At 47.4% G+C, this 27,817-nt stretch overlaps 1 protein-coding gene across 1 annotated transcript in view; it reads left to right on the forward strand.

Annotated features, from left to right (window-relative positions):
* Positions 1 to 27,817, forward strand: part of GABBR2 (gamma-aminobutyric acid type B receptor subunit 2) — a 348,476-nt gene that overhangs the window by 154,559 nt on the left and 166,100 nt on the right. The window contains exon 4 of the mRNA XM_055301415.1: positions 22,037 to 22,138. Within this exon, the coding sequence (XP_055157390.1) occupies positions 22,037 to 22,138 (102 nt within the window). The remainder of the gene's footprint in view (positions 1 to 22,036; positions 22,139 to 27,817) is intronic.

The following is a 27,817-nucleotide window of genomic DNA, read 5'->3' on the forward strand; positions in this document are numbered from 1 at the left end:
TAGTGTGACAAATTATAGTCCTCGATTTCCTTGTGTTCATTCTGCAGTGCATTCATTCATTTAACATGTATTTATGGAGCGGCTGCCATGTGTTGGGCAGCCTGTCCTAGGCCCTGTGACACACTGATAAATGCAACAAATACCCTACCCTCAAGGTTCTTGCATTCTAGTGTGGGGAGACAGAATATTAATAAGAAGCAAATACATCTGTGATATGTCAGGTAATAAGTGCTAGGGAGAATAATGAAGTAGGGGAAAGGGGATAGGATATGCCATGTGGGGTGGGGTGAAGTCAAGGAGAGCCCCAAAGATAAGGTGACATTTGAGCAAATATCAGAAGGCTGTGAGAGGCAAGTCAGAGGATATCTGTGAGAAGAGCATTCCAGACAGAGAGAACAGGACATGCAAAGGTCCTGCTGCTGGTGGTGCTGGAGCCACATCACAGACACCATTATGGCTGGAACAGAGTAGGTGAGAGAGGAGTAGAGCTGGGTTTTGCAAGAAGAGACGGTGGATGTCCAGCCCCTGCAAGACATTTGTGAGGACTTTGGCTTATACTTTGAGTCAGTTAAGAATCTACTGAGTATTTTTGTTTATTTGTTTTTATTGGGAAAAATTTCACATAACGTAAAATCCATTATTTTAACCATTTTAAAATGTACAATTAAATGGTTTTTGGTATGTACACAATGACATGAACCATAACTTCTAATTCCAAAGCATTTTTATCACTCCCAAAAGAAGTCCCATATCCATTAATAGTCACTCCTTTCTCCCTTGTCCCAGCCCAACAGCCACATATCTACTTTTTATATCTATAGATTGCCCTACAATAGACATTTCATATAAATGGAATCGTAGGGGTCAGAGGTAGAGGAAATGGGTGAAAATGATCAAAAGAAACAAGCTTCCAGTTATAAGATAAATGAATTCTGGGGATATAATACAGCCTGGTGACCATAGTTAACAATACTGTATTGTGTATTCAAAAGTTGCTAGAGTAGATCTTTGAAATTCTCATCACAAGGAGAAAAATTATAACCATGTGAGGTGAACTTGTAGTAGTGATCATTTTGCAAAGCGTACATATGTCAAATCATTATGTTGTAAATGCTAAACTTATACAATGTCAATTGTAAGTCAATAAGTCTATTGTATCTCAATAAAACAAAAAAAGGAATAATAAAATATGTGGCATTTTGTGTCCAACTTATTTGTATATCTTCTTCGGAGGAATGCCTATTAAATCTTTTGTCCAGTTTTCAATTGCTTTGTTTTTTTGTTGTTGTAGTTGTTGTTGTTTTGCTATTGACTCATAAATGTTCTTTATATACTCTGGATATTAAACCCACCAGATACAATTTACGAATATTTTCTTCCATCCTGTGAGTTGTCTTTGCACTTTCTTAATAATGAGTTCTTTGCACAAAAGTTCTCAATCTTGGTGAAGTCCAATTTATTGGTTTTTATCCTTTTGTTTCTTGTGTTTTGGTGTCATATTTCAGAAACCATTGTCTAATCCAAGGTCATGAAGACTTAAACTATGTTTCCTTCTAAGAGGGTTATAGTTTTATAAAATGTAGCTCCTACATTTAGGTCTTTGGTCCATTTTGAGTCAATTTTTGTATATGGTGTGAGGTAAGTGTCCACCTGCATTCTTTTGTATGAAGCTATCCAGTTGTTACAGCACCGTTTGTTGAAGAAACTGTTACTTCTCCATTAAGTGGTCTTGGCATCCTTACTGAAAATCAGTTGGTCATAGTAGTGTGGATTTATCTGTGGACTTCTGGAGAGTTTTTAAAAGGAAAGATTTGATCTCTTACATTTTAAAAGGATCACCCTGGCAGCTGAGTGGAAGGTGGTGACTTAGATAAAATGATGAAAACCAATCAGATTCTGGATCATTTTTGACGGTAGAGCTGACAAAGTAAATTTCTTGATGGAATGTACGTGTGATGTGAAAAAATGAGGCATCGAGCATGGTGCCAAGTTTTCGATCTGAGCAACTGGAAGGAATGAATTGCTATTTATTAACTTGAGGAAGAATGCGGAGGAGCAAATTTTAGAGAGGGGACTCAACAGTTTAGATATGCCTACTGGGTATCCAGATGGAAAAGTTGACTAGGTAGTTGGATAAATGGATCTGGAATTCAGAGTTACATTAAACCATGGTAGCACTCCTGAAATAAACCTGTCTTTGTTATACTGCATTATTCTTTTAATCAATTTAATTATTTAGGGTTTTTTTTCCTGTAAGTACATGTGATAATAGTTTATATTTTACTCGATGGTGCCACCTCTAATCAGGTTTAGTTGATGGAGTTATACTAGTTTTACAGTGTGAAATAGAAAGCTTCCCATCTTTTTGGATGCCCTAGAATAGTTTATAGAATCTACAAATTAGCTGCTCATGAAAATCAAAAAATGAACCTACAAAACCATTCAACATTCTCCATCTCCCACCTTACTCTTTTTACAAGTCGTCTTTCTGGCTTCTGCCACGCTTCTTGATCAGGTTTATACTTCTTGTGTGGATTTTAGTAACTTATATTTTCCAGAAAGAGTCCCTTTCCTTGAGATTTGCAAATTTATTAGCATATATTTGAGTACCATGATTTTTCATGTCTGTGTCTTTTGTCATATGCTCTCTGTCATTATCGATATGTTTCTCCACTTTTCCCTTGATTAAGCTAGCTAGTTTCCTTTTTTTTTATAGTGATTTAGCTGATATTAACATCTTCAATTCAGCATGCACAAAAAAGGTCACGTTTCTTATTTTTCCAAATTAAATTAAACTGAATCAAGTGAACCATCTGCCACCAGATTTGCCAGGGTCAGCATTTTGCATCTCAAAGCATCATCTTTCTCCAACATGACCAGTATCCCTGGTGGTCTTTCTGTCACCAAGCTGGGAGAGCCTGCATTCTGTAGCCCCTGCTGCCTGCTGCCACTTGCGTTTGACACAGGTTGGACTGGTTACCGCCACTGATCTAAGTACCTGAACAAACTTCTGGGCATCATCAAGCTCCTTCCTAGGTTCCCAGCCTGCAACTTTCCACCAACAGCTTTTTCACTTCCATATGGAGCCACTCCCAGGATGTAGGAATACTTTGTTGGGAGTGATTTGCTCATTTTCTTTGCACAGATCCATGGCTTTTTCTCCTCCGATAGCCACATTCCCAAGAGTCACAGAGGGTCTCTTTTAGAAACCTGCCCCTAAATGGTCCTACTGTCTTTTGCAGCATAGTAGAGCCCATCCTCCTAGAAGCAGACACCTTGGTTTCTTCTGGGGGTCCCTTGTCCCCCCTTTAAAGATTACTCTCCCTACCAGACATGAGTAAGTTTTCCAGATATCTGTCTCAGAACATACAGCAAAAAGCACAAGTTAAATCATCAGTGAAAGATGCTGTTACCTTGTTTTTTTTTTTAACAAGGTAAAAAAATTGGATTTTTATTGGCTCTGCTTCTATTTACCTACTTTCTAATTTATTTGTTTCTGCTTTTATCTTTATGAATACCTTCCTATTTTATGTTTGCTTGTTTTGCCATCCTTTTTACTTCTAGATTTGCACACTTATTTTTCACTCTTTTTTAGTTGCTACCAAATATATTTAAGTCAATAAATTTGTCTTTGATTATAGCTTTGGCCAAATCCTATACATTTAGCTAAACAGTATGTCATGTTCATTATAATGAGACTATCTGTAATTGCCTTTTCAGTTTAAATATTAAGTTTCTATTTCTCTAAGTATATAAAATGCAATATAAAACATAAACATGCAATATATATTGTTGGCTACAGATATTAGCACTTTTTTTACTGCCCATCCCTCATCACCTCTAATTTTGTGTTGTTATAATTTGAGTTTTTATTTGACTTTATTCTTTACATTGTGGATATTCTTTTTCAGTTGTTATTTGAGATATTTTATTTAATTTATTATTTTTATTTTTTTAAGATTTATTTGACAGAGAGAGGGAGCACAGGAGGGGGAACCAGCAGACAGAGGGAGAAGGAGAAGCAGGCTCCCCATAGAGCAGGGAGTGTGATGCGGGACTCAATCCCAGGACCCTGGGATCATGACCTGAGCCAAAGGCAGGTGTTTAACCGACTGAGCCATCCAGACACCCCTACTGATTTTATTTTAAAACTATGTTATAATAACTATGATTTTAAGATTCAGATCTGTATTTATATGGCTTCAATCTCTATTGACAGATCCTTAATGATTGTATATTGATTTGTCTCTCCATGGCATGAGTAGGACTTTGAGTCATCCTTGTCAGGAAGGCAACAGGGGCTTTATACCTACCATGCTCTTACGCGGATCTGTTTCTCTCTATTGCATCTGCTAGGAAATATAGATTTTTATGAGCATAATCTTCTTCCTCAAACCTCTCTAGACATTACCTCAATGTTGTGATGACGTCTGATGCAATCTGGTTTGATTCTTTAGTGGATAAGTCTTTTTTTCTTCCCCCCTATGCTGGATGCTTGTAGGATTCTTTTCCCAATCCTTGGGATTAAAAAAGAAAACACAGCACATGTCAAATGTTAGCCTATTTTGTCTAACATGTGATTACCATTTTTATTTGAAGAATTGAGTGCTCAAATTGCAGAAGTTTTCTTCTATTATATCTTTAGTTATTGCTCTTTTATTCTGGTATCTTTTTTTTTTTTTTTTTTTTTTAAGAAAAACCAGTCATTCCCACGTGAATCTCTGCCATTTATTCTCCATATTATGTTGTCTCTGGTCATTTTTACTTCAGTCCTTGCTCTCAGCATTCTCAGAAGACGTCTCACCCTTATCGCCCTCTACATCACCTATGCTCTTTCCTGCTTCAGATGCTTCTTAAAATTCTCATAACCTATTCATTTCCCATCAATACTGTCTTAACTCTGCCAGCTTTCTTTTGGTTTCAATTTTTTATTGCATCATGTTCCACTTCTTAGGTTTAGAGCCCAGGTCTTAATATCTCCTTGAAGTACAAGACAGACACTACAACTTATTTCTGGTTCCTGCAGCGAATCTTTCTGGAGGTGATGTTCTTCCTATGCATGCATTCTTTGTTCGCTTCCTTTCCATTTCGGGAAGTGTTCATAGGTTCCATGCATATCTTAAGTCTTCCCTGGATCTGGTTCTTGCTTATAGCTGAGTTAGTTATCCTGGGGCCCCCTCCTCATGTGACTTAGATGCTATAAGATTCTTCATGTGAGATATTAATCTGGAAGACTGGATGATGAAATTTTATATTACCAGCCAGGGACCAGTGGCCGGGGGGTGGGGGTTGGGGGGCATTCTGTGCTGTGGCCATTTCTTCTCTAGTTTGTTGGCAGAGCAGCGCTCCAGATGTGTGCTCCTCCTCCTGGCCTCTCCCTTGTTCCCCTGCCTGTTATGTCTGGGAGCTGCTCAGGCCTATCATGGGGAAAGCAAGCTTGAATGGGCTTTGCTTATTCTTGGATCTAAAGGCCCAGCCACTCCAGAAGGCCATGGGACTGCACACAAGAGATGGGCTCCCTGGGGTAGGCTCTGCACCCCTCCTGTGACCCAACCTCTCCTCCAGGACTCAGTCACTCACCCTCAGAGACTGTGAGGTCGGTCCTGTGATTATGGCCACCCTCCCTGCAGTACCATGCTGCTTTCTCAGGAAGGAAAGCTATGAGTCAACCTTCAATCTGGTTCCACTGGCACTGTACCTAGCAGAAATTCCTCAAAGTTGGTGGCATATTGATGGCACCCTTTCCTGTTCTGCAATGCTGGAGCAGATTCCCCCCTATTTTTATATTCCTTTGGTCCTTTCTGTCACTTTCAGAAGGAGGTAGCTTAGGTAGGAGTTGGACATCTGTGTTCAGCTTTATCATCTTTCCCAAAAGTTTCATAGTTAACATTGTTCCCCGTACTTTGTATTTTGGCAGACAAATGACAATTCCCGAGCATTTCCTTTTCTGCGGCCCCCTTTTACATTCTTTGTATATACCGGCCTCCATCATATCTGGCGCTATCGTTTCTCCTGGGCACCTTTCCTCTCCCTCTCAAATGTCAGTAGCCTCCTCTCAATCAGATGATGGATTCTGTCAAACGTGGTACTGCCAGTCTTGGGGCCACAAGCGCTGTTCCTTGCCAGGGGCTCATCATCTGGCATCATAAGCCACATCCTGGCTTTCAACAATATTGATGGAATTTCCGCACATCCTCCTCCGTCTGCCAAAGCTACGACCTTCAAGTGGAAACAGAGGAGAAGCCATGCCTCTGCCCCAAGTCCGCAGTCTCCTCCCGAAGACTTGCGTTTCACAAGAGAGCCCCTTCGGATTCCTCCTGGCACACCCAGGCCCTCCCGCGTGAATCAGCAGCCGTGGGCAGCCGGTGGCGGGGGAGTGGTTGCAGAGCACACCCCCCCCCATCACTGCTTGGCCGCCTGCCCCAGGAAGACAGCACATCACACAATTTGCCATATCAAGTCTGTGAACAGCTGCCTCCCTACCCTTCGTGGGGACTCACCGAGCACCACACATCTGCTCCTTCCGAGGATGGCGAGAAGATTCCTCCCACTGTGGTGCCTGTGAATTCCCTCCGGGGTTTCGTGGGGCTCGCTCGGAAGAGCATTCTCCTGCAGAAAGCCTGCGACCAGCCTTTGCGGGAGTACACTGCTGGCCAGGGAGCCTCGTCCTGCAGCACCGCCAGTGCTTCCTGCCCTTCCCAACCTCACATCAGGTTTCCTCCACCTCCCCTTCTTGACTGATAATAAATACAGCCATTCATGGGACCTCAGCCATGCTGGACATCTAGCATGCATTAGCTTCTTTTAACCTGCTTCACGGTGTTCAGATAAGTTGTAGTTATGCCCCTTTTACAGATAAGAGAAGCTCTCAGACTTCCCTTGCTCCCTGCACGTGGCCCAGCGGGTGGGGGCAGAGGCAGCCTGCTAGTCTGACTCCAGTGTGTGCTCCGGCGCCTCTCCCACCACCTTCCTACAGGGGAAAATAAAACCACAGGCTCTTTCGTGTAGGTTTAGGGCAGGGGCCTGCCCCTGTGGGCCCATGAGCCAAATCCAGCTCTCTGTTTTTGTAAATAAAGCTTTATTAGAACACAGCCACAGCCATTCCTTCACACATTGTCTAGGGTTGCTTTTGCAACGTAAAGACAGAGTTGAGTTGCTGTAATGGAGACTGAATGGCCTGCAGAACCTAAAATATTTATCTGGCCCTTTACAAAGTTTGCTGACTCCTGGTTTAAGGCATGGGCCGTGGAAAGAGACCTGAAGTTAAATCCCTGGTCTCCTACTCCCCAGCTGTGGGACCCTGGGCAAGTGACTTGACATCTCTGAATCTCATTCTCTTACCTGTAAAGGCTCAAAATTATACCTTTTGAATTTACACCCAGTGGTCAAGAGGAGTGAGAGGACATGTGCTGCGGGCTGTTAGGAGGGATGGTTAGTAACTGTGAGCTGTCACTGTTACTTTTCTCACTATCCCCAATATGCAGCAGTCTCCCACCTTCCTCTGTGGCTTCCTTTCTGGAACATTCTGGCATTTTTGTCTAAGAACGCTTCATCTTTTCTGATACCCTCTGATACGGATGAAACACAGATGCTTCTCAAGCCTCCTCTGAATGCTGGAGAACAGGTGTGAGTGGCACTCACCTCTGGCAAATAAATGGACAGGACACTGTTGGTCTCATTCGTTCATTCAGCCAGTGTTGACGGAGCCAGGCCACAGTACTAGAACCTGACAGGCACTCAGGGCCTCGGGCTCTCTGGGAGCTCTCAGCCCAGGGGCAGATGGACAGATTAATAGTCCACGACAACCCCAGTGATTCCAGATTCTAGTCCCCTTTGGAAGATTCTCCTTGCATGGTGCACAGTGAATAAATACCTGTTCCCTGGAGTCTCTGGATATGGCTTTTAGGAAGACACATTATAAAAACTGCTGAGCTTAGCACAGCTTCAAACCCCACTCGCGGGCTGTTGGCCTGCTCAGCACTTTGATGCAGTGTCCACCCGGTTGGCTCACCTGACCTGCCAGCTCCCTCCCAGGACACACACTCAGCACCTCTACAGGCTGGGGCTGGCTCCACCGACTCTGGGCCAGGGCAAGAGCAGACTGTCTTTCCTGACCTTGGAGGAACTTTTGACCTTGGTTCCTTTCCATCATCTGTCCTCAAAGCCGACATTCTCTCCTAGCCACCTGTACTAGATCAGAGGAGCCCTTGTGTCGTGTGCTGTTAAGGGGGGTGTGGATGACCCAAAGAATTTGCCAGTTCTTCCAGAACGCGGCCAAGCAAGCATACACCTGAGAAGGAAGAGTGTTCAGGAGTCTTCAGCCAGAAGGACTTCATGGTGGAAGGGCCATTTGCAGTGGGGCTTAAAGCAGCAAGCAGGGCTTTGGCAGAAGAGAGCAGAGGTCAGGAACTTAAAGTGATTGGTGTATGTGCTTGGTGGCAAAAATGAATTATCAAGGTATACGATAAAATGTGAGGTGAAAAAAAATCAAGGTATAGAATTGTTGACGCTTCAATGACTTCTACCCAAAAAACCGGTTGTACCAGTGAAGGTCCTGGCAGGAAACAGGTGGCATATTCAGAAGGCTGACATGAGGAACATGTACTTTAGAGGAAGTACTTTGGGCAGGACCAGAGGAACCAGGTAGTGCTAAAGCAGCGCCGGAGACTCTGACCCCCTGGAAGACAAGAGGAAGGAGTGGTCACGGGGGGGGGGGGGGGGGGCTGCTCTTCTCTCCTCCCACCCACCCTCTGCTCCCCCTGGAGCCTGCGGTTGGCCCAGCCCACCTGCAAGTCAAAGGACAAGGTAGCTCAAGTCCATAAAAGTCACATTCCAGAAACAGAGGAGCAGAGACAGACTCGTGTGGGTACAGACGAGGGCAACCAACACAAGAAATTGTACTGGTTGGGTTAGCGTGTTGGGAACATGGGTAGTTGTGTCGCTACCCTCCTTTTCTCAGGCTTGAGGGGAAGTTGGGAAATCACTTGGCTAAGTTAGAAATCTTTGAGTGGACAGGACCTCAGAGGTCTGAGCCAGCCCCAGGGTCCCACCACAGAAGAACCCCAAAGCAAGCAGCTGCGTTTCTCCAGCAGCCGTGGGCTCTCAGCACCAGCACCCTGTCATCTAAGCTCTGGGGACAAAGCACAGGTTTGGGCTGAGTCAACGCACACGTGGGTGAGCCTGACTCAGGTCAGGTTTCCCTAGAAAGGGACTCGAGATCTTCAAGAGGTTTACTGCAGGAGGGAGGGCGGTGGACACGAAATGCAGTTGTAACAGAGGCCTCAGGAGAGCCCCGGGGTGAGCGCTGGAACTATGGTGGCCCCTCAGGGATGGTCCAAATCAGGCCTGAAGCCTGGGCCAGTCACGGAGACGGGTTGGGGGTGGGGGGCTGTGATCTTCGGACAGGGGCAAAGCCCCAAGGGACACTCAGCTGCAAGCCATCAGTAGCCACCACAGTGGCTCCCACCAGCAGCTGGGAGGCTGGAAAGTTCTGGCAGCACAGTGCAGTATCTGTTACAGGGCCCTTGGGAATGAAGGAGTCTAGACTAGCGGGCCTGGTAAGACCAGGACAGCTGAAAGGGCATCACTTGGCCAGTAGCCCCCAAATGTGGCTGTATAACGAGGACCCCAGGGTGCTTTATGCAGACGCATTCCTGTCTCCCTCCCCTCCTCTCATCTTGGGGTTAGAAGCTCGTGGGCAGGGCCCCGGAATCTGTATTTCTACAAGGCTCCCAGAGAGGCGTGATGCACAAGCTGGCCTGGAGCCACTGCTCTTCAAAACTCTGAACCCAAGTGTGGCTGATGTCAGGGAAGATTTCCAGTTCTGTACAGTGCTTGCTGAGCAGCTGCTCTGTGCCAAGCCCTGGGCTTGGTGCTGGAACATCAAGGAACGGAGCTGGGTACTGCCGTCAAGCAGGTGCCATCTTGCAGGGCTTCAGGAAAAAGACCTGGAAGGGTTGCAGCAGGTGGCTTTTTTTTGGGGGGGGTTACTGTTCGCAGGGGGGTTACCATTCTGTTGTTCCTCTTAAAGATATGGCTTTGGGTAGTATCGACGTCGAAAGCGGGAAACTGGGTTTGAATCCAGCTCTGCCCTGAGACAGCTGTGTGATTTGGGGCAAGTCCCTGCCCCTCTGCAGACCTCAGTTTCCCCTGCGGTCCAGTAAGGCCTGGTGGGTCAGTGGGTCAGAGATGTGGGGAGCGGGCCTGAGGGTGACCATGCCAACCCCACTTGTAGGACAGAGGCATCCCTTTGCAATGGCCTTGGGGCCAGGAGGTGAAGTACATCTTAGGCATGTGCCACCTCCTCTTTGTTGTCACCTCTGATCTTGATGCCGCGTCCCTTGGATGTGCCCAGCTCTGCCTTCTTCTCTCTCTTACTGATTGTAAAGCCTCAGCAAGCCACTTAAAATTCCAGGCCCCTATCTGTAAAATGATGTCTGCTTTATAAGACTGTGGAGGGGATGAAATGCACCCAGAGTCATCCTGCTGATCCCCCCAAGCCTGCTTGCTCCCCGAAGGCTGGGAGTGGGGGGCGGGAGAGGAAAGGAAGAGGGGTGGGCTACGGGTGCAGGTGGCCCTCAGGCCTTCCCTTCCTCCTCCATCCACACTGCCAGTCGGCAGTCCTGAACAAGTAAGGGAGGCCCTGTAGACAAAGGAGGAGGGCCATAGGACATCTGGGCAGGTCACTGAGCAGAGGACAAAGGAAAAAGACTTTGAAATATAGGACTGGAAAGAAAACTGCACATGAGAAGGGCAGGGATGCCCTAGGGTCTCTGAGGAGTCCTTCAGCTCCACCTTGGGGTGAGAGGGTGGACACAGATCCACCCGTTTATTGGGCTTACTGAGCTGCTGGAGCTGCCCCATTTCTGCAGAGGTGAGAATGTGTACCAGTGCCCTTGACACCTGCACCCTTGTAACTGGAGTAGAGGCCCGAGACATTCCTTGGGGTTCCAGCTGTCTCTCCTCCCCTTCCTCTGAGGCCCAAGTACCTACTCTAGCAACCTCACCTCTGCTTGCATACCAGCAGTGATGGGAAGCTCACTCTCCAGCCACAGCCGTTCCTTCCATCTTTGGTAGAAAGTTCTACCCCTGAGAGAGCCGAAAGCTACTTCCAGGTGGCTTCCCATGCTGGTTCTGGCCATTGCCTGGGATCCCAGGGGTCACGCTGGTCCCCACGTCTCGGTGATAGCTCCTCAGGATATGCAGGTGGGGCTTTCTGTCTATGTGGCCCTCTCCCCTCCCCTCTGCAGTTCCTCAGGTGCCAGGGAGCAGGGGAGGAGCTCAGAAAGCAGGGTGTGTGTGTGTGTGTGTGTGTGTGTGTGTGTGTGCGTGCGCGTGTGTGTGTGTGACTCTGCACCCCACTTCCTCCGGTGCTCTCAGGTGAGAGCCCTCTTCTTACCTGCTTTATTAATATCTAAATTTTCTGTAACTATTGGTCTGGGTCCCACAGGCCTGCTGCAATTAAAGCGCCAGGCGCTTCGTCACAGGAAAGCAGCCAGGCTCTGATGGCTGATGTCTTTCTGCCATAGCTCAGCAGAGTCTGACTTCATGGAGCTGACAGAGCTGCAGAAGTGGCAGGCGAAGGGAAGACTGCAGGCTGGGGGTTTGTGCATATCCAGGAAGGGGACTTCAGCCTGGTCCCACTTCCTCAGGTCCCACGCCCAGCCCGGGGCTGGAAGCTGAGGGTCCCGGATGGAGGGCGTGTGGACTCTCAGGACAGTTTCTGGTTCTCCAGAGAGAGTGGCCCTGTGCTCAGGAGGAGGGGTCACCACTAGCTTGGGAATGAGGGAAGACTTCTTCTTGTAGGAGGAGGTGTCTAGGGATGTGTGGGATTTTTTTTTAAAAGATTTTATTTATTTATTTATTCATGAGAGAGAGAAAGAGAGGCAGAGACACAGGCAGAGGCAGAAGCAGGCTCCACGAAGGGAACCAGATGTGGGACTCGATCCCAGGTCTCCAGGATCACGCCCTGGGCTGAAGGCAGGCACTAAACCGCTGAGCCACCCAGGGACCTCCGGATGTGTGGGATTTTAAAGTCAGAGCTGGTTGTAGGAGTTTCCAGGTTCTGCTGTAACAAATCATCACAATTTGTTACGTTACGGTAACAAAGCTCAAAGCTTGGAAGTTCAAAATCAGCCTCTCTAGGCCGAAAGCAAGGAATGGGCAGGACTGATTGGTTCTGGAGGCTCTAGGGGAGAATCTGGCTCCTTGCCTTTTCCAGCTGCTAGAGGCCAACTTCACTCCTTGGCTCGGGCCATCCTCCACCTTCAAAGCCAGCAGTGTTGTCAGGTCTCCTTCTGGGTCTACCTCCCTCTTTGCCTGAGAAGACCCCCTATGACTACACTGGGCCCACCTAGATAATGAGACGATCTCCACATTTCAAGACCCTTCACTTAATCCCATCTGCAAAGTGCCCTTTGTCGTATAAGGGAAGGGATTCCAGAAATGAGGATGTGTGCATCTTTTGGGAAGGGACCTTATTCTGTCTATCACACTTAAGCTTCTTTGGAATTTCTAAAACTGTGTGAGGCTGGACGGTGGGAAGAGGGACTTGAGAGCCAGAGAACCCTAGCTCCCCTGAATCATCTGCCCTCCCTCCCCCCGCCTCCCTACAGGTTGGTCTAGGGTGTGGTTCTGGGAGCTGAGCCCCTGAGGAGCCCGTGGGGCAACAGGGCAGACGAGAGTGGTCTGCAGGCCCTCCCCTCTCCCTCTGTTGGACTCCCCGAACAGGTGATGCCAGTGTTGGCTGCAATGCAGGAAGGAAATGTCGTGGGTGGATCTTGCATACAGGAGCCTGTCACTGGCCAGCTCTGCCAGTAGGGATCCCTGTTCCCAGCCACCATGGGGGCTGGCCACACGTCCACCAGCCGGTGGGAGCTGATCTAAGGGTTTGATGCGAGCGGTTAGGTGGGTTCAGGTCACAGGGCCCCGCACCCTGTGCCACAGTTGTGAGAGCAGAGAACAGCTCCCCTCCCCCGCCCCGGGAACTCTGCATCCCCCAGGGGTGCCCACAGGGCTGCCTAGCACTGTCCCCAGAGCCAGTCCCTGTGTCAGCGGGCTGCGCATTGAGGCTGAAGCATGCAGGCCAGCTGCTGAGCGTTTGGCTCACCCCTGCAAGACCATCTCAGATGGTCTCAGCATGAACTCTTCGAGGCTCAGACTAAGGACCCTCTGTGACGAAGCCTGGGCAGACACAGTGCCATCAAAGCCCGTCCCTTCGGGGGGCTGCTGCGCTAATTGGGGAGTGGATGTGACAGCCCCAGTTCTCGTGGTCAGCTCTATAACGGCCAGCTCAAAGCCAGCAACCTGGACTCCAGAGCCTGCCCCTGAGGCCCACCAGGCTGGTGGCCCCACCTGGGCCCCCACATCTCATAACATGACAGCTCCTGGTCCACCCCTTGTTTTCCTGCTCTTCGTAACTCTGGGGAAGTGAGAAAAACTGTCATTTCTTTGGGATAGACAAGTGGCTGTCAAGTAGAGGGGAACCTTACCTGTGATGTGGGGTACAGGCAGGACAGGAAGCCTGGCTGCTCCGTGGGGTCACGGTTTAGACCAGCAAGAGGCTGGGTCCTGGGCAACCGCAAATGTATTTGTTTCCATGGCTGCCACAACACATCACCAGAAACTGCCTGAAAGCAACAGAAATTCATTCCCTTATGGTTCTAGAGCCAGGGGTTCTGAAATCAAGGTGTCAGCAGGGCCCTGCTCCCTCTGAATGCTCCCCAGAACCGTCTTTCCCAGCCTCTTTCAGCCTCTGCTGGCTCTAGGTGTTCCTTGGCTGGTGGCTGCATCTCTGCAGCATCTGCCTCTGTCATCACATGCCTCACCCCTCCTGTCTCTGTGTCCCCTGAATCTCCCTCCGCCTTTATGTCATAAGGACAGTTCTCATTGGATTTAGGGCCCACCCAGGTAGTCCAGGATGAGCTCATCTCAAGATCCTTCAATTAACTACATCTGCAAGGATGCTTTTTCCAAATTAGGTCACATCCACAGATCTTGATTGTTAGGGCTTGGACGTACCTCTTTGGAGGTCACATTGGCTCTGCCGTGGGTGAACACACAGGTGTCCCCCCATACATGTGGGGTCTTCACATGGACACAGCTGTGTATATGCCACAGGTATTACCCTGTGCAAGTGCTACACATATACAATAGAGCTAATGCATGTTCACTTGCGTACTTACCCCGATAAAAAAAAATTCACTTGTATTCAACTCTGGTTATAGCTTATTAAGAGCTAATGTTTATAGAAATCTGAAAGCTCGATGGCTCTGTTTTTTAAAAGGAACGCTTTCTTCAATGAATCTTCATCAGGTTTAGGAAAGTAAAGTACAACCACATGGGATGTGGGGATTTAAGTGCATGCCCCAAATCTTTGGAAAACTTCAGAGATGCAGAGGGGTACTTCGAAAAAGGCAGAGTGCGGGCAGATGGAATTTTGAAATGCTTATTTTCTTGGAACCACATGCATTGGTGATGAGAGAAAACTCCCTTCTCTGGCATCTCAACCAGCTTCTCCTTGTACACCTCTGATGACAGGCAGCTCACTACCTACCAAAGCAGCCTTCTCCATCATTAGAAAGTTCTTTTGGCTTGGACCAAAGTTTGCTTTCCTGAATCATTTACTGTTGGCCCTTCCTCTGCCATGGGGGGGTGCCCAGAATCAGGTGCCCTCTCTTCCACATGAGAGCCCTTCAGTGTTTGAACCTGGTTATCACTTCCTGCCTCGGTCTTCTCTTCTGCAGGCTAATTTTTTAATTAGCTTAAATTAATGGTGGTTCCTGGGGAGCTCCAGCCCCAGTAAAAGTGACCTGAATTATTCAAAGATTTGAGTGTTTCAAATGCCTGTTTATCCTAATTAGCATCTTAACTACAGCGGTGCCCTCTACCTCTAACGAGCCACATTTTAACATGTTCCATATTTTAATGGATTTTACTTGAATGAACTGTTTAATCAAGTGAAGACACATTTCATGAATGAATAGAAGTAAATCTATAATTATACGCTTTAGTCAGGTAAAAGGAGTGACATTTTGGCACAATCCAGGGCTATATATAGCGAGTGCATTTGAATGACAAAGTAGGTTACCTCCACTTCCATAGGAGAGCTGGGAATTCGCTTTGCTCTCAAGTTCATTTCGTAACCTAATTAGAATTTTCAAAGAGTTGTAAAGTGCATGTGGCACAGATCTGGTTCTCCCCATCTTTACCTGGATGTCTGCCTTTCGAGATGATTCCTCAGCTGGTGCAGCAGCCTCATTAGAAAAGGCGGCCGGGGAACTACTGGCCACAGAAGCCAAGTGTCCCGTGGTCTCCGATGTTCCCCATGGCGTCCACCTTGCATTTCATGTCAGAGCCTTCACTGCCTGGGATGTGTGATCGGAAAGTGATCACTTAGAGCTATGACAATGCTTTGCTTTCCTCCTCTGCCTTTCTTACTGTCTCTTATGCCTTCTCCCTCCCTTGCTTCTTTCAGTTCACAGTCAGGACCTGCTCCTCACACTGGGGGCCAGGAGTAGAAGGACCTGGGGATGAAAGAGGAGAGATAACTATGGGACAGGACAGGAGAGAGCAGGGAAGGAGTGAAGGAAGCTGGAAAGGAAGATGGTGCCCTGGACCTGGAGAGAGTGGGGACAGTGATGTTGGGAACTTTTAGGCAGGCTGACAACCCTGCTGTAGCTTGGCAGTTCTGTTGCTTTTACCTCTCAAATGTGTGGTCCCCATCTTTAGCTGCATGTTGGTGCCACCTGGAGAGGTCTAAAGATGCTGATGCCTGGGTGCTAGCCCAGGAATTCTGAGTGGTTTAGGATGCAGCCTGGGCATCAGTTTTTTCAAACCCCCCAGGTGTTTTATGACCGATATGCCATCCAGAAGGCTCCGGGTGACTGCAGCCCCAGCCAATACCTTGACAACAGCTCAGGGAAGACTGAGCCAGAACCGCCCAGCTAAGTTGCTCCCATATTCCTGACCCATGGAAACTGTGGGAGATAATAAATGCTTCTTGTTTGAAGCCACCAGGTTTTGGGAAAATTTGTTACATAGCAATGGATGACTAATACAGATTATTAGTTGCCCCCAATGCACCCCTAAGTAGGTCACTTCTTGCACCTCCACCAGTGCCTCCAGAATCTGTCACCCAGATGGTTGCTGGAGCTTCCTCCCTGGCCTTCCTCTTCCCCACCTGCCTCTGCCCCTCACTGGCCCCACAGCAGCCTAAAACACAGTTCTGGTCATGTCACCCCTCCTTGAAACCTTGTAATGGCTTTCCACGGTGCTTAGGCTCAAGACCAGCATCTTTGATGTAAGTTATGAGGCCCTGATGGCCTACTCTTCATTTTGTGCTCACAACCTTCCCTCCTCCCTGGCCCATGCTCTGCTTTAGCCCAGCCTGACTCTTCTCACTTTCTTTCCCACCGTGGGACCTTTGCATGCACTACTCCTCAGCCTGGAATCCTTCTCCTGCTTTACCTCCTGGCCTGGATCCAGCTCCTCCATTACAGCCTCTCCCAGAGCATACTCCTGAACTTGAGAATACTCCCTTGACTTGGTAGGTACCAGGGCAGTCATCTGATGAATGTTCCTCACCCTCAGTAGATAGAGACCCAGGACTGGGAATGGTTTTGCTCACTATCAGAGCCCTAGTACCACCTCACATGGTGCGTGGAATAGAAGAGATGTCAGTATCATGCATGTATGAATGAATGAATGAATGAATGAACGAACAAGTGGATGAATGAATGGGGGAATGGGAAAATCAATGAGAGAGACTGGCAAGAACAAACAGAGCCCCAATCTAGAATAATCAGAGCACTAGGTAACTGTCCAGAGAGACTCAAGCCTATTGGCAATGACTGGGCATCGGATGGAATCCCAGCTGCAGGAATGAGGCAGGAGCCCAGACTGAGAGCCTGAGATCTAAGTTGTCTAGCCAGTGACATACTTATTCCTCTGGTCTCCTTTTCCTCCTCCAACCTGTCTGCTTCTCCCCCTGCATCTCGCAGGATGATAAAGACTGGCTGTGTCCCCGACGCCTCAGTCAGTTGGAGGAGTGAGACCAGTGTGATGGCTTCATTGGAGTGACAAGTCCTCATCACCCCTTCCCCCACGGCCCCGTGACCCAGCTGGGAGGGAGACTGTGTGCATACCTACTGGGCCTACTGCTCAGATGGCTGATCTGACCTGACGGGGGTTTTGCCTGCTTACGGGAGCAGGACTGTCCCCACAGCTCTGGGCTTTCCCCCAGAGCCACTGATTCTGCTTAGCTCTTGACTTCTCTCAAGATGTTGGACTTCCTTAGAGCTTAAAGTCTGAGCTTAAATGTTAAAATTCTTGGACTTGGATCTTGGATTCCCAAGGCTGCATGGGATGCCTTAGGAGACATTGTTGTCATCCCTTATAACCTTTGTACTCCCCAGCCCCCTGTCCATGGCTTCCCTAAGGGTCCTTGGTCCCTGTCCTAGCCACACCTCCCTCCTCTGAGCTTAAGCCACTTTGTCACTATCCCTTCTAAAGGCAACCAGAACTGAGCCCAGTGTCCTCCGTGTGAGCTGACATGGACAGAGGACAGACCAGAGGGTGACTGCCCCCTCCTTCATTCTAGCTGTGATGCCTTCAAATTATGGCTCCTAGTCCTGCTCACCCTTTTGGGTGGCAGTAGCCTCACTCAGTTAACACATTCTGGTCTTCCAATCAAAGGGGAAATATCCAAGCCATTGGAAACATTTTTCCCCACTATGATCAATGGTTGTTATAAAACTTATCCTGCTTCCTTTAGGACAGAGGTTTTCAGACTTGAGCATGCATCAGAATCACCTGCAGGGCTGAGTAAACACAGGTCGCTGGACCCTATGTCACTGTATCTGATCCAGTAGGTCTGGGGTGGGGCCTGAGAATGTGCATTTCTAACAAGTTCCCAGATGATGCTGGTGTTACCATCCAGGGGCCACCTTAGGACAGGCTTTCTGACACAACTTCATATCTAGCCCAAATCAGTTCTTGAGGCAGGGGAGGTAAATCAGTAGCTATTGCCCCCAAGCCTATCCAGATTATTTATTCCTGGGGCTCTGACCCTCTGGTTCTGTTTTCTGGCATCAAGTGACTTGGGCTTCTTGGAGCTCCTTCTGCAGCCTGGGCTCAGATCCACTATTGTGGAAGCAGAAGTGACCTCAGCCCTGTGAACTGGCCCCAAAGCGCCAGCCTTGAAGGATTCAACCCCTCTCGGTTCTTCTCCTAGCACCCTGGAAACCCTACCCCTGGCCCTGCTCATTTCCCCCAGGGGTCCTGGCTCTTCCTTCAGGGTAATGAGGCAGCCTTCCCCTCTGTCCCATCCATGCCCATCCATGCAGATTAGGTTCCCCCGCGGGACTCCAACTATACTGGAGAGTATGTGTGTGTTTTATTTTCTTGGAAAAATTGAGAGTCACTCTTTTCCCAGAAGAATGTATTTCTGCTTTATAATGGAGGCAAATGAAAACATAAGACTCACTGTGCAGAAATGCAGTTTATAGCAAGACATCAGCCCCATTAAACAAGAGAACCTACAATTCCAGAAGGAAAAATAGGCGTTTACAAATTCATGTCGTACCTCTTTGGCCAGTGGACTGAATAACTCTCCGATCTACACGTGAGGTTGTGGCTACTTTTCCTTAGGAGTTACATCAACTCCATTGTTTCTTTTCCATGCTTTGGTTACTTAAAAATACCATTTATTACTCATTTCCTCCATTTGCTTTCTCTAAAGAGGTCCATTAGAGTAAATACTTGAGCTGAGCTCAGACTTCTTGGTGCTAAAATTATGGTGGCTGATCGTACTACCATCTGTTCTGACCTGTTCTGGCTCATCAGGCTTCCAGAACTGCCCACAGCTGGCAGGATCCAGAAGAACCAGCCTGGGAGCATGTGGAGAGCACAAGACTGGGAATGACACTTCTGTTTCCTCATTTGTGAAATTAGGGGCAGAATGAGATGACCTCTAGGGTGTTTTAGTTTTGTTCGTTTTGAGTTCTAACTGCCTAAAAAAAATAGTTTATTTTGCCATAATTTATACAGCTCTCACACACACCCTTATTCACAGATAGATACTCCAAGCCACTGACTGCCTTGAGGCCTTGCCCTTACCCCTGGAAGTGATCATCCCAGCTTTTAAACTGCATAAAGAACTTGAGAGTTTACATTTTGCATCATTGGTGTTTTTGCTGGTCCCTGAAACAACCCCATATGTTACGTGCTGTATTGCCCCCACTTCAGAGATGTGAAGACTGAGCTCCAAGAGAGCTCTAACAGATCCCCTGAGTGTGCATGCCAGTGGTGCGTGCATCAGCTGCACTGCCTCCAGCAGGGGTGACTTTGCACATTTTCTGAAGTGTCTAATCGTTGTTGTTTCTCTACAACACCCCCCGACACACGAAACTAACAGTGGGGCTCCACCTGCATCCAAGAAGGATTTGTGGCAGCAGAAATAAACCACAATGCCAAAGTCAACTTTGTTGGTCCAATCAACTCATTCCCAGTCTTCCATCAAAATAGAGGTAAAAGGGCAGCCCCGATGGCCCAGCGGTTTGGTGCTGCCTTTAGCCTGGGGTATGATCTTGGAGACCCGGGATCGAGTCCCACGTCGGGCTCCCTGCATGGAGCCTGCTTCTCCCTCTGCCTGTGTCTCTGCCTCTGTGTGTGTGTGTGTGTGTGTGTGTGTGTGTCTCATGAATAAATAAATAAATAAAATCTTTTAAAAAATAGAGATAAAAACTAAGAATGGACAAGGTTCCATGTGATTGCAGCAGCTTCATTCTTTGTTTTATTTTTTATAAATTTAGTTTTTATTGGTGTTCAATTTGCCAACATATAGAATAACACCTTGTACCAAACATTTATCCAGAGCATTTCAAGCATTCAGGAAACACAGAGTAGCAAACACCCATGGACTCGTTACCCAGAATTAAATAAACGTTCACTTTTTGTTCTATTTGTGTCATATTTCTCTTAAAGAAATAAAATACAGCAGTTCCCATTGAAACCCTTTGGCTCTGCTTCCACGGTGGTGGCTTCCCAGCGACCATCCTGCAACGTTCACAGCCAAATTATTCAAAATAACGCTTTGAGATATACATGGGAAGAAATCTACCACGGAAATAAGAAACGCCTTTTTTTTTTTTTACTGTGATAAAATATAGGTAACATGAAGTTTCCATTTTAACCATTTATTAAAGATTTATTTATTTATGTTTAGAGAGGGGGAGGGGCAGAAAGAGAGGGAGAGAGAATCTTAAGCAAACTCCACACCTAGCACACCCTACACAGGGCTCAATCCCATGACCTTGAGATCATGACCTGAGCCAAAACCAATTGGAGGATGCTCAACCAACTGTGCCACCCAGACTCCCTGTCCATTTTTACCATTTTTAAGTGTCCAGTTTGGTGGCATTAAGTACATTCATACTATTGTGTAATCAGCACCACCATCCATCCCCAGATCTTTTTCATCCACCCAGTCACCCTACCCGTCAAACACTAACTCCCCATTCCCTCCTTCCCAGCCCCAAGTAGTCACTGATCTACTTTCCATCTCTATGAATTCTACTCCTCTAGGTACCTCATGTGAGTGGAATCCTACAATACTTGTCCTTTTGTGTCTGGCTCCTTTCACTTCACATAATGTCTTCGTTTCATCCACATTGTAGCGTGGATCAGAACCTCATTGGAAGGCTGAATAGTGTTCCGTGGTGTGTACATACCACGTGTTTTTCCCTCCATCCATTGATAGACATGTGGGTTACTTCCATTTTTTGGGTTTTGTGAATAAGGCTGCTGTGAACATGGGTGTGCAAGTACATCTTGAAGACCCTGTTTTCAGTTCTTTTGAGACAGGAACCAGAGGTGGAATACTGGATCATATAGCGATCTGTGTTTAATGTTTGAGGAACTGCCGTACTGGTTTCCACGGTGTCTGCACCATTCTGTGCACAGGGGTTTCCATTTCTCTCCATCTTCGCCAATGCTTACTGTTTCCTGTTTTTTAATAATGACCATCATAATGGGTGTGAACGAGAAGTGCTTGTAAGGATCATCTTCTCCTAAGGAAGAAGACAGTAAAGCCCTGAGACAGGGTGAGTCACACAGCGAGGCAGAGGTCACCACCAAGTTGGTGACAGAGCAAAACCTAGAATCTGGGCCCCTACGCACGCCCCCCTCCCCCGCCCCGGCCCAGTTGTTTTTACTGACACACACAGTCCAGTTTCCATTGCTTTACATCAGGGATTGCTCAGGCATGGCCACAGGCCAAATACAAACTTCAGATTTCTTTGGTTTGCTCCCTACTTTTTTGTGTGTGTTTTAAGTAATTCAAAATCATGCCAATATTTTCAGATATGAAAGGATCTTATATTTTAAAAAAACCTAGATTCTGAATTCTTCCCCCAAAACCAGAAGGTCTAGTGACCCCGGTCTAGCATTCTGGCACAGCGTGATTACAGCAGCTGCCACCTTAGATGGGACATGTGGTCACCAGTTTGCCACTGTCCCCACCACTCCCTAATATCCTTCCACACTGCTTCACACATTGGCTGGACTTGGCAAACCCTGGAGTTCACAGACCTCCGCTTTCCAAGCACAGAGTTGTTAGCTGCCCTGCGTGTCAGTGGACAGAGTTACATGTAACAGCGCGGGTTGGCTCCATACCCCCTCGCCATAAATAGAGATGAATGTGAATAGTCTGACTTGGAGACAGTATGATAGGGCAGAGAAACACCAGCATGAAAGCCTGGAGATTGGGGTGCTCATCTTGACTCTCCCAGGAAAACCTTATGCAATCAGTTTCTTGTCCTTTTGCCAGTGTGTCACCTGCAGGGTGGGACGGGCAGGTCTCCAAGGTCTCACAGGGCCCTCTAGTTTATAATAAAAGGGGGAAATTGCTCGTTTTGCATTGTTGGTGGAAAAAAATAGCCCAGTTGAGCTGCTTTGCCGGGACGACCCCTCTGACCAGACCCTTCCTGTCCTTCCTGTGGCCACCAGCACACCCACCCACTCTTTCTCTTTGTGACAGGTGAGGAACGACCTGACTGGGGTTCTGTATGGTGAGGACATCGAGATTTCGGACACTGAGAGCTTCTCCAACGACCCCTGCACGAGTGTCAAAAAGCTGAAGGTAGGTGTGTCTGGCCATGGCTTGGAGGACAGACTGTGCCATGCTCCGGGCTTCCCCACATCCCTGACTGTGAAAGAGCCTCGAGTTTAGGCTGTTCCCTCTCATCCTGGCATTTCACATGTGGGGAGAGGCTCCCAGGAGCTGGCTTCCCTTAGCTCTCCCCTTGCTTGGCCAGCAGGGGCCAAAGGTCTGGTTGCCAGGTGCATAGCCATGTAGAGCTTACTTGGTGACTTTGTATCTCTCACCCGAGCCTAAGAGGCAAGCAGGATGTGAGTTACCACCTCCTCCGTTGTGAAGAGATGGAGAGAGAGGGACTATGTTGCCCAAAGGCACAGCAAGGCAGTACGGTTACTGGGACTGAAAGCCTAAGCTCCTGACCCCTCTTATCCCACAAACTCTCTCTCAAACACCTGGTTTGTGCCAGACCCCCTCCTGGGCTCACAGATGCCATCAGGCATGTCCTTGTCCTCAGGTTGCTCACAGCTGGTGAGGAAGCCAGCAGCTTCCTCTAGGGATCAGAACAGAGGGGCCTAGGAACAAAGGGAGGAAGTGACTCATCGAGCCTGGGGAGAGGGTTCAGACAAGGCTCCAGAGAAGCATTTGCACCTGGCCAGGGAGGATAAGCAGGAGGGGGGCCTGCAGGTGCCCAGCAAGGAAAAAGGGGTGAAGATAAGAAGGCAGGGCAGCCATGCTCACCATGCATCAGGAACAGGCAGGAAGTCCACAGAGGCCGGAGTGTAGGGGCTGGAAAAAGCATTTGGAGCCAGGTTCCACAAGCCTTGAATGCCGAGCTAAGGACTTTGGTCTTTTATCCAGGGAGCAGTGGGAGGTGCTAGGGGTTTGTAAGCAGGTACAGACGTAGTTAGAGCATCTCTCTCCCTCTTTTCCTGTCTCCCTCTCTTCCGTTCCGGCATGCCCACATTTAGGGTTGTTGACATGGAGACCCCAGATGCCAATTGCTGATAAGCCCCCTTTCATCTTGGGCAGGTCCCAGGCTACACCAGTCAGAACAGGTGGCAGTTTAGAATTCTTATCTTGCAAAGCCCTCACAGTTCACAGATATAAAAGACTGAGGCCCAGAGACAGGGAACAAGGGGAGCAGAGTGCCAGTGGTTTGTTTCCTGACCTCAGGAGCATGCCTGTGTGTGACATTTCAGCCCTGAGAGTCCCTGCAGAGAAGGAAACAGTGGGTGGGAGGGCCTGCTGGCAGCCCAGGTAGCTGGGGCTGGATCTGCCCACACTGTTCCCCCACAGGCTGTGTGGGCAGAGGGTCCAGTCAGGCTGTAGGGGTCAGGAGGACCCAGAGCAGTGCAGAGTGCCTACTCTCCAGGGAGCTGGTGGGGCTGAGGGTGAGGGAGGAGCCCGATGCTGAGCTGACATTCTCCACCACACAGGGCAGCGTCTCCCCAGGGTGGGGACTTGAAATAGCTTCCTGCATCTCAGAGGCCTAGAGGGCTTTGGAGTTGAAAGAGCCTTTGTGTGTGGAGCAGAAGCACTAGTTGAAAGTCTGAGAGAAATTAGGAATGGAACTGGGTGCTCTGCTCTTCGGCCAACTAGCTCCAACAGAAGTAGGAGTGACAATACTGCTGACGGAAGTAGCAGCCTGCCGGTCCAGCGCCCTGAGCCAGAGCCGGGCCCGATGCAGACCCTCCCTGGCTCATTCAGTCCTCCCCAGAGCCCTCATATGGAGGCAGTTTTTGCATCCCTGTGTCACAGGTGGGGAATGTGAGGCTCAAAGAGGTTAAGGATTGCCCCTAGTCACTCAACTGGAAAGCAGTGGGCTGGATTCAAGCCTGGATCTGGGTGACAGGGCAGCTCAGGTCTCTCCAGCACCCCACACAGCTGCGGTGCTCAGAAAGGATGACAACATCACATAAGCTGGAGGGGACGGGGGAAGCAGGAGCCTAGTCTGTCTGCTGGCAAAGGAGTCCTTCTGGGGGAAGCACTCTTCCCCCAGAGGCTTGCAAGGCTGCTTCTCCAGCCTTCTTCTCATCTTTGCTCAGTTGTTCCCCTTTTCCCGGGGCCTTCCCAAATGCTTCATTTAAAAGTTAAATCCTTGCCCACTTTCTGCTGATTTTCTCCATTTCGCCGATGGATGTCTGTGTTCGTTTCCAAGGTCTGCTGAAACAAAGTACCACAAACAATGTGACTTAAAGCAACAGAAATGTATCCTCTCACATTTTGGAGGCTGTACACCCAAGGTCAAGGTGTCAGCAAGGCCATGTTCTCTAGAAGGCTCTGGGGCTCTCCTGTGCCTTTCTTTTCTGGTGTTGCCAACAGTCCTTTGTGTTCCTTGGCGTGCAGCTGCATAACTCCCAACCCCTACTCCCTAGGCATTTTCCTCTTCCTCTTCACATTGTCTTATTAGGATACTCATCGTGTTGCATTACAAGTCTACCTACACCAATATGACCTCATCTTAACTAATTACATCTGTGGGGAGCTTGTTTTCAAAGAAGGTCACATTCTAGGGTATTGGGGGTTCAACATATCTTTGGAGGACACAATTCAACTCATCACAACATCGGACCTATTGCTCATTTTGTGTAGTTGTTTTATCATCTATCTCCTCCCACCAGAACATAAACTCTGGGAGGCAGGAGTTTCTGTCTGATGTGTTCCCTGTTTTGTTCCCCATCACCCAGAATCAAATTAATTTGAGTGTGTGTAAATAAAATACCAAATCTGGGCAGATAAAGCCAATAGAGAACACAAGGATAGAATACTCAGGAATAAAGTAACTTCTGGAAAGCTCAGAGTAAAAGCACATCTCTGGTTTACTGTGGGATAAGATAGAGAAGGAGGTACAGAGGACAAGGAAGAAAACTGAATACCAAAGAGCAGAATTAAAATCTGCATTGGAGGTATTAGGGAGCAGAGTTAATGCCAAGAAAAATGATCAATAGTGTGAAGGACAAACTTGAGATATTTCCCAGAATTCAGAGGAAATGGTGAGAGTGATCAATATAATGAGGGAAGAAGTAACAGTTATGGACACTAGAGAAGGGAGACCCTAAGGGAAAACCAGAACAGGTGAAACGGAACCAAAATCAACACAAAATAGGCACCACAATAGCAACAAGCACACCGAGCACCCAGATGTTGGTTTCTAATACCATTCTCCATAAAAAAAGAACCAGGACTCCTTGGAGAAATGGCTGATTTTAGGACTAAGGCAGGAAATATGCAAGATGATCCTGGATCATCTTCTAATGCCAGAAAGTGAGGAAGTACTCAAAACATCAGCAGAACACAATGATGGGGGCACGTTGGAGGAGTACAGCCACCAACCAAAAGAGTTCCCAGTGGCCAAAGCTGGGACAGTTTCAGCAACAAAATAAAATAATATGGAATTGTAACTCAAAGTATGAGACAAATACCCATGTGTCCATACTGCTATGAATAAATTAATGGGAAAGAACAGACAAACCTCCTATACAGAAAAATCCCAAATGATTGATGTAGCTATTTTATACTCATGGAGGTGGAGCAGAACGACCCACTTCTTAAGTGACTTTCTTCCAAAGAGTACACAATGGAAAGAGGGGAGAAGAGTAACTTGATGGTGGAGAAATCAGACAAACATGACCTCAGTGGGGTGACCAAGGTCAGCATCAACAGTGGTAAGTCTCACTTAAGTGATAAGTTCATCCACAAGAAGATGCACCCTTGATATGAGGGGATGAGATGGACAGTTTGCCTCTGTGGTCTTCCTCTCCAGAACTTATGCCCCAAGTCCAACCATGAAGAAAACACCAGGCAAATTCTAGGCCATTTTCCAAATACTCCCCAAAACTGTCTAGGTCTTTAAAACGGAGGAACATCTGAGCCAAAAGGAGCCTACGGAGACATGGCGACTAAATATAATGTAGTGCTCTGGGTGCGATCCAGGAAGAGAGCAAGGACATTAGAGAAGAAAACCCAAAGGAAATCTGAATAAAGTATGGACTTTAGCTAATAATAATCAATATTGATTCATTAATTGTATCCAATGTACCACACTAACATAAAATATTAATAATAGGGGAAGCTGGGTGAGGAGCATATGGGGACTTTCTGTCTTTGTCATTTTTCTGTAAATCTAAAACTAATCTCAAATAAGTTTATTTTTAAAAAGGGAGACAAACTTAAGTGCGCTCAAGAGAGTCCTACTAGGTTGGACTGACAGAATTGCTAATAGTCAACCATTTCTGAACTACAAACTCAACAACCTCAGAAGGAAATGTGCACACTGCTATGTGCACGGTCTCACTGGCTTTTCCACATCCTAGCAGAATTGGTGAAAAGAGAGTCATACCAAGACACATTTTGGCAGAAGCTTTGAAGTGCAAACATAAAGGGGAAGAATCTACAAGTATCTAGGCCAGAAAAAAAAGCAAATTTCCCACAAAGGTGCAAAAACCAGGCCACCTCGACTCCTCTGCAGCATTCAATGCCAGAGACAATGGAGCCGCTGGGAGACAGCCTCCCAGGCGTGCAGCTGACGAGGCCTACTAGCCAGGTGCCCTTCTCAGAGTTAATCCTTGAAGGTTTACATCAGCCAGCCAAGAACAATGGCAAACTTCATAGCAGGTTACGGCAGAAATGGCTGAGTAGGGGCCACAGGAATCCGTGGACAGAAAGCTAAGTCTAAATAAGTTGTTATAAAATTGCATACAGATGCAGAAGTTCATTTTGAAAGCAAATGTACATGTACATATAGTGCAAAAATAGATACTTGAATAACAATAACTGAGATAGAGAAATCCAAATTCCATTAACAGGGCCAAAAAAGTGGGTGATATAAAACAGGGGTGGTAACCTCCTGGTCTTAGATAGAAGAGGGACTCAGCGGAGCCCACCTGGCTCATGAATTTCCTAAATAAATGTATAAGCTAAAGGATGCTTTGAATAACTTGATGGTAAATATACTATAATGCAAACAGAACCTGAAGCTTTTGAAGCATAGAAGGTGAAAGCAGGGAAAATCTAGTCCACATATTGAAAAGCAGAAAGCGAATGTGAACGCGGGGAAGCGTACCAGGTAGGTAATTGCAGACCAAATAGAGCCATTCTGACCAGAAATTCAAATAGGTCAAACTCCGTATGAAAAGGCAAAGACTTCTACAATTGTGTTTTTGAAGAACTAACTGTAGCTTTTGACGGCGGAGGAAGTGACCCCGAAAAGGCAAAGGTCAGAAGTCGGGCAGAGGTAGGGCAAGCCAACCAAACGAAGCAAGAACCCCAGTGTTCACAGGAGACCAAAGGGAATTCAAGGTACTGACCGTTAAACAGGATTAAGGAGAGTCATTCTCTGTAGATCGGGGTACCATTCACCGTGAGAACTACACACTCATGGACCATTATTGCTGTAAATTACATCTCATTGAAATATATAAAGAAAAGCTTGTTAAAATACAAAGGAGAATTGACAGAAACACAATAGCATTGGGAGCCATAACCCTCTCCTTCTTGGACAGATCACCCAGGCGAAAATAAGCAAGAGCACAGAGGGACCAAATAACAAAATTAATCAGGCTGGTTTAGCAGATATGTACCGAAGTTCGCCTAAAGGAAGTCAAGAAATAAAACCATCTCTGCGTGATGGAGACCGGAGGCCTTTAAGCTCCTTCCAGGCCTGTTCCAAACATGGGGCTTTAAAGGGGAACTGTTGCCAGGCTGGGCTGGGGGGATGGTGCG

Source organism: Nyctereutes procyonoides, unplaced genomic scaffold, assembly GCF_905146905.1.
Source record: "Nyctereutes procyonoides isolate TBG_1078 unplaced genomic scaffold, NYPRO_anot_genome, whole genome shotgun sequence".
Lineage (NCBI taxonomy): Eukaryota > Metazoa > Chordata > Mammalia > Carnivora > Canidae > Nyctereutes > Nyctereutes procyonoides.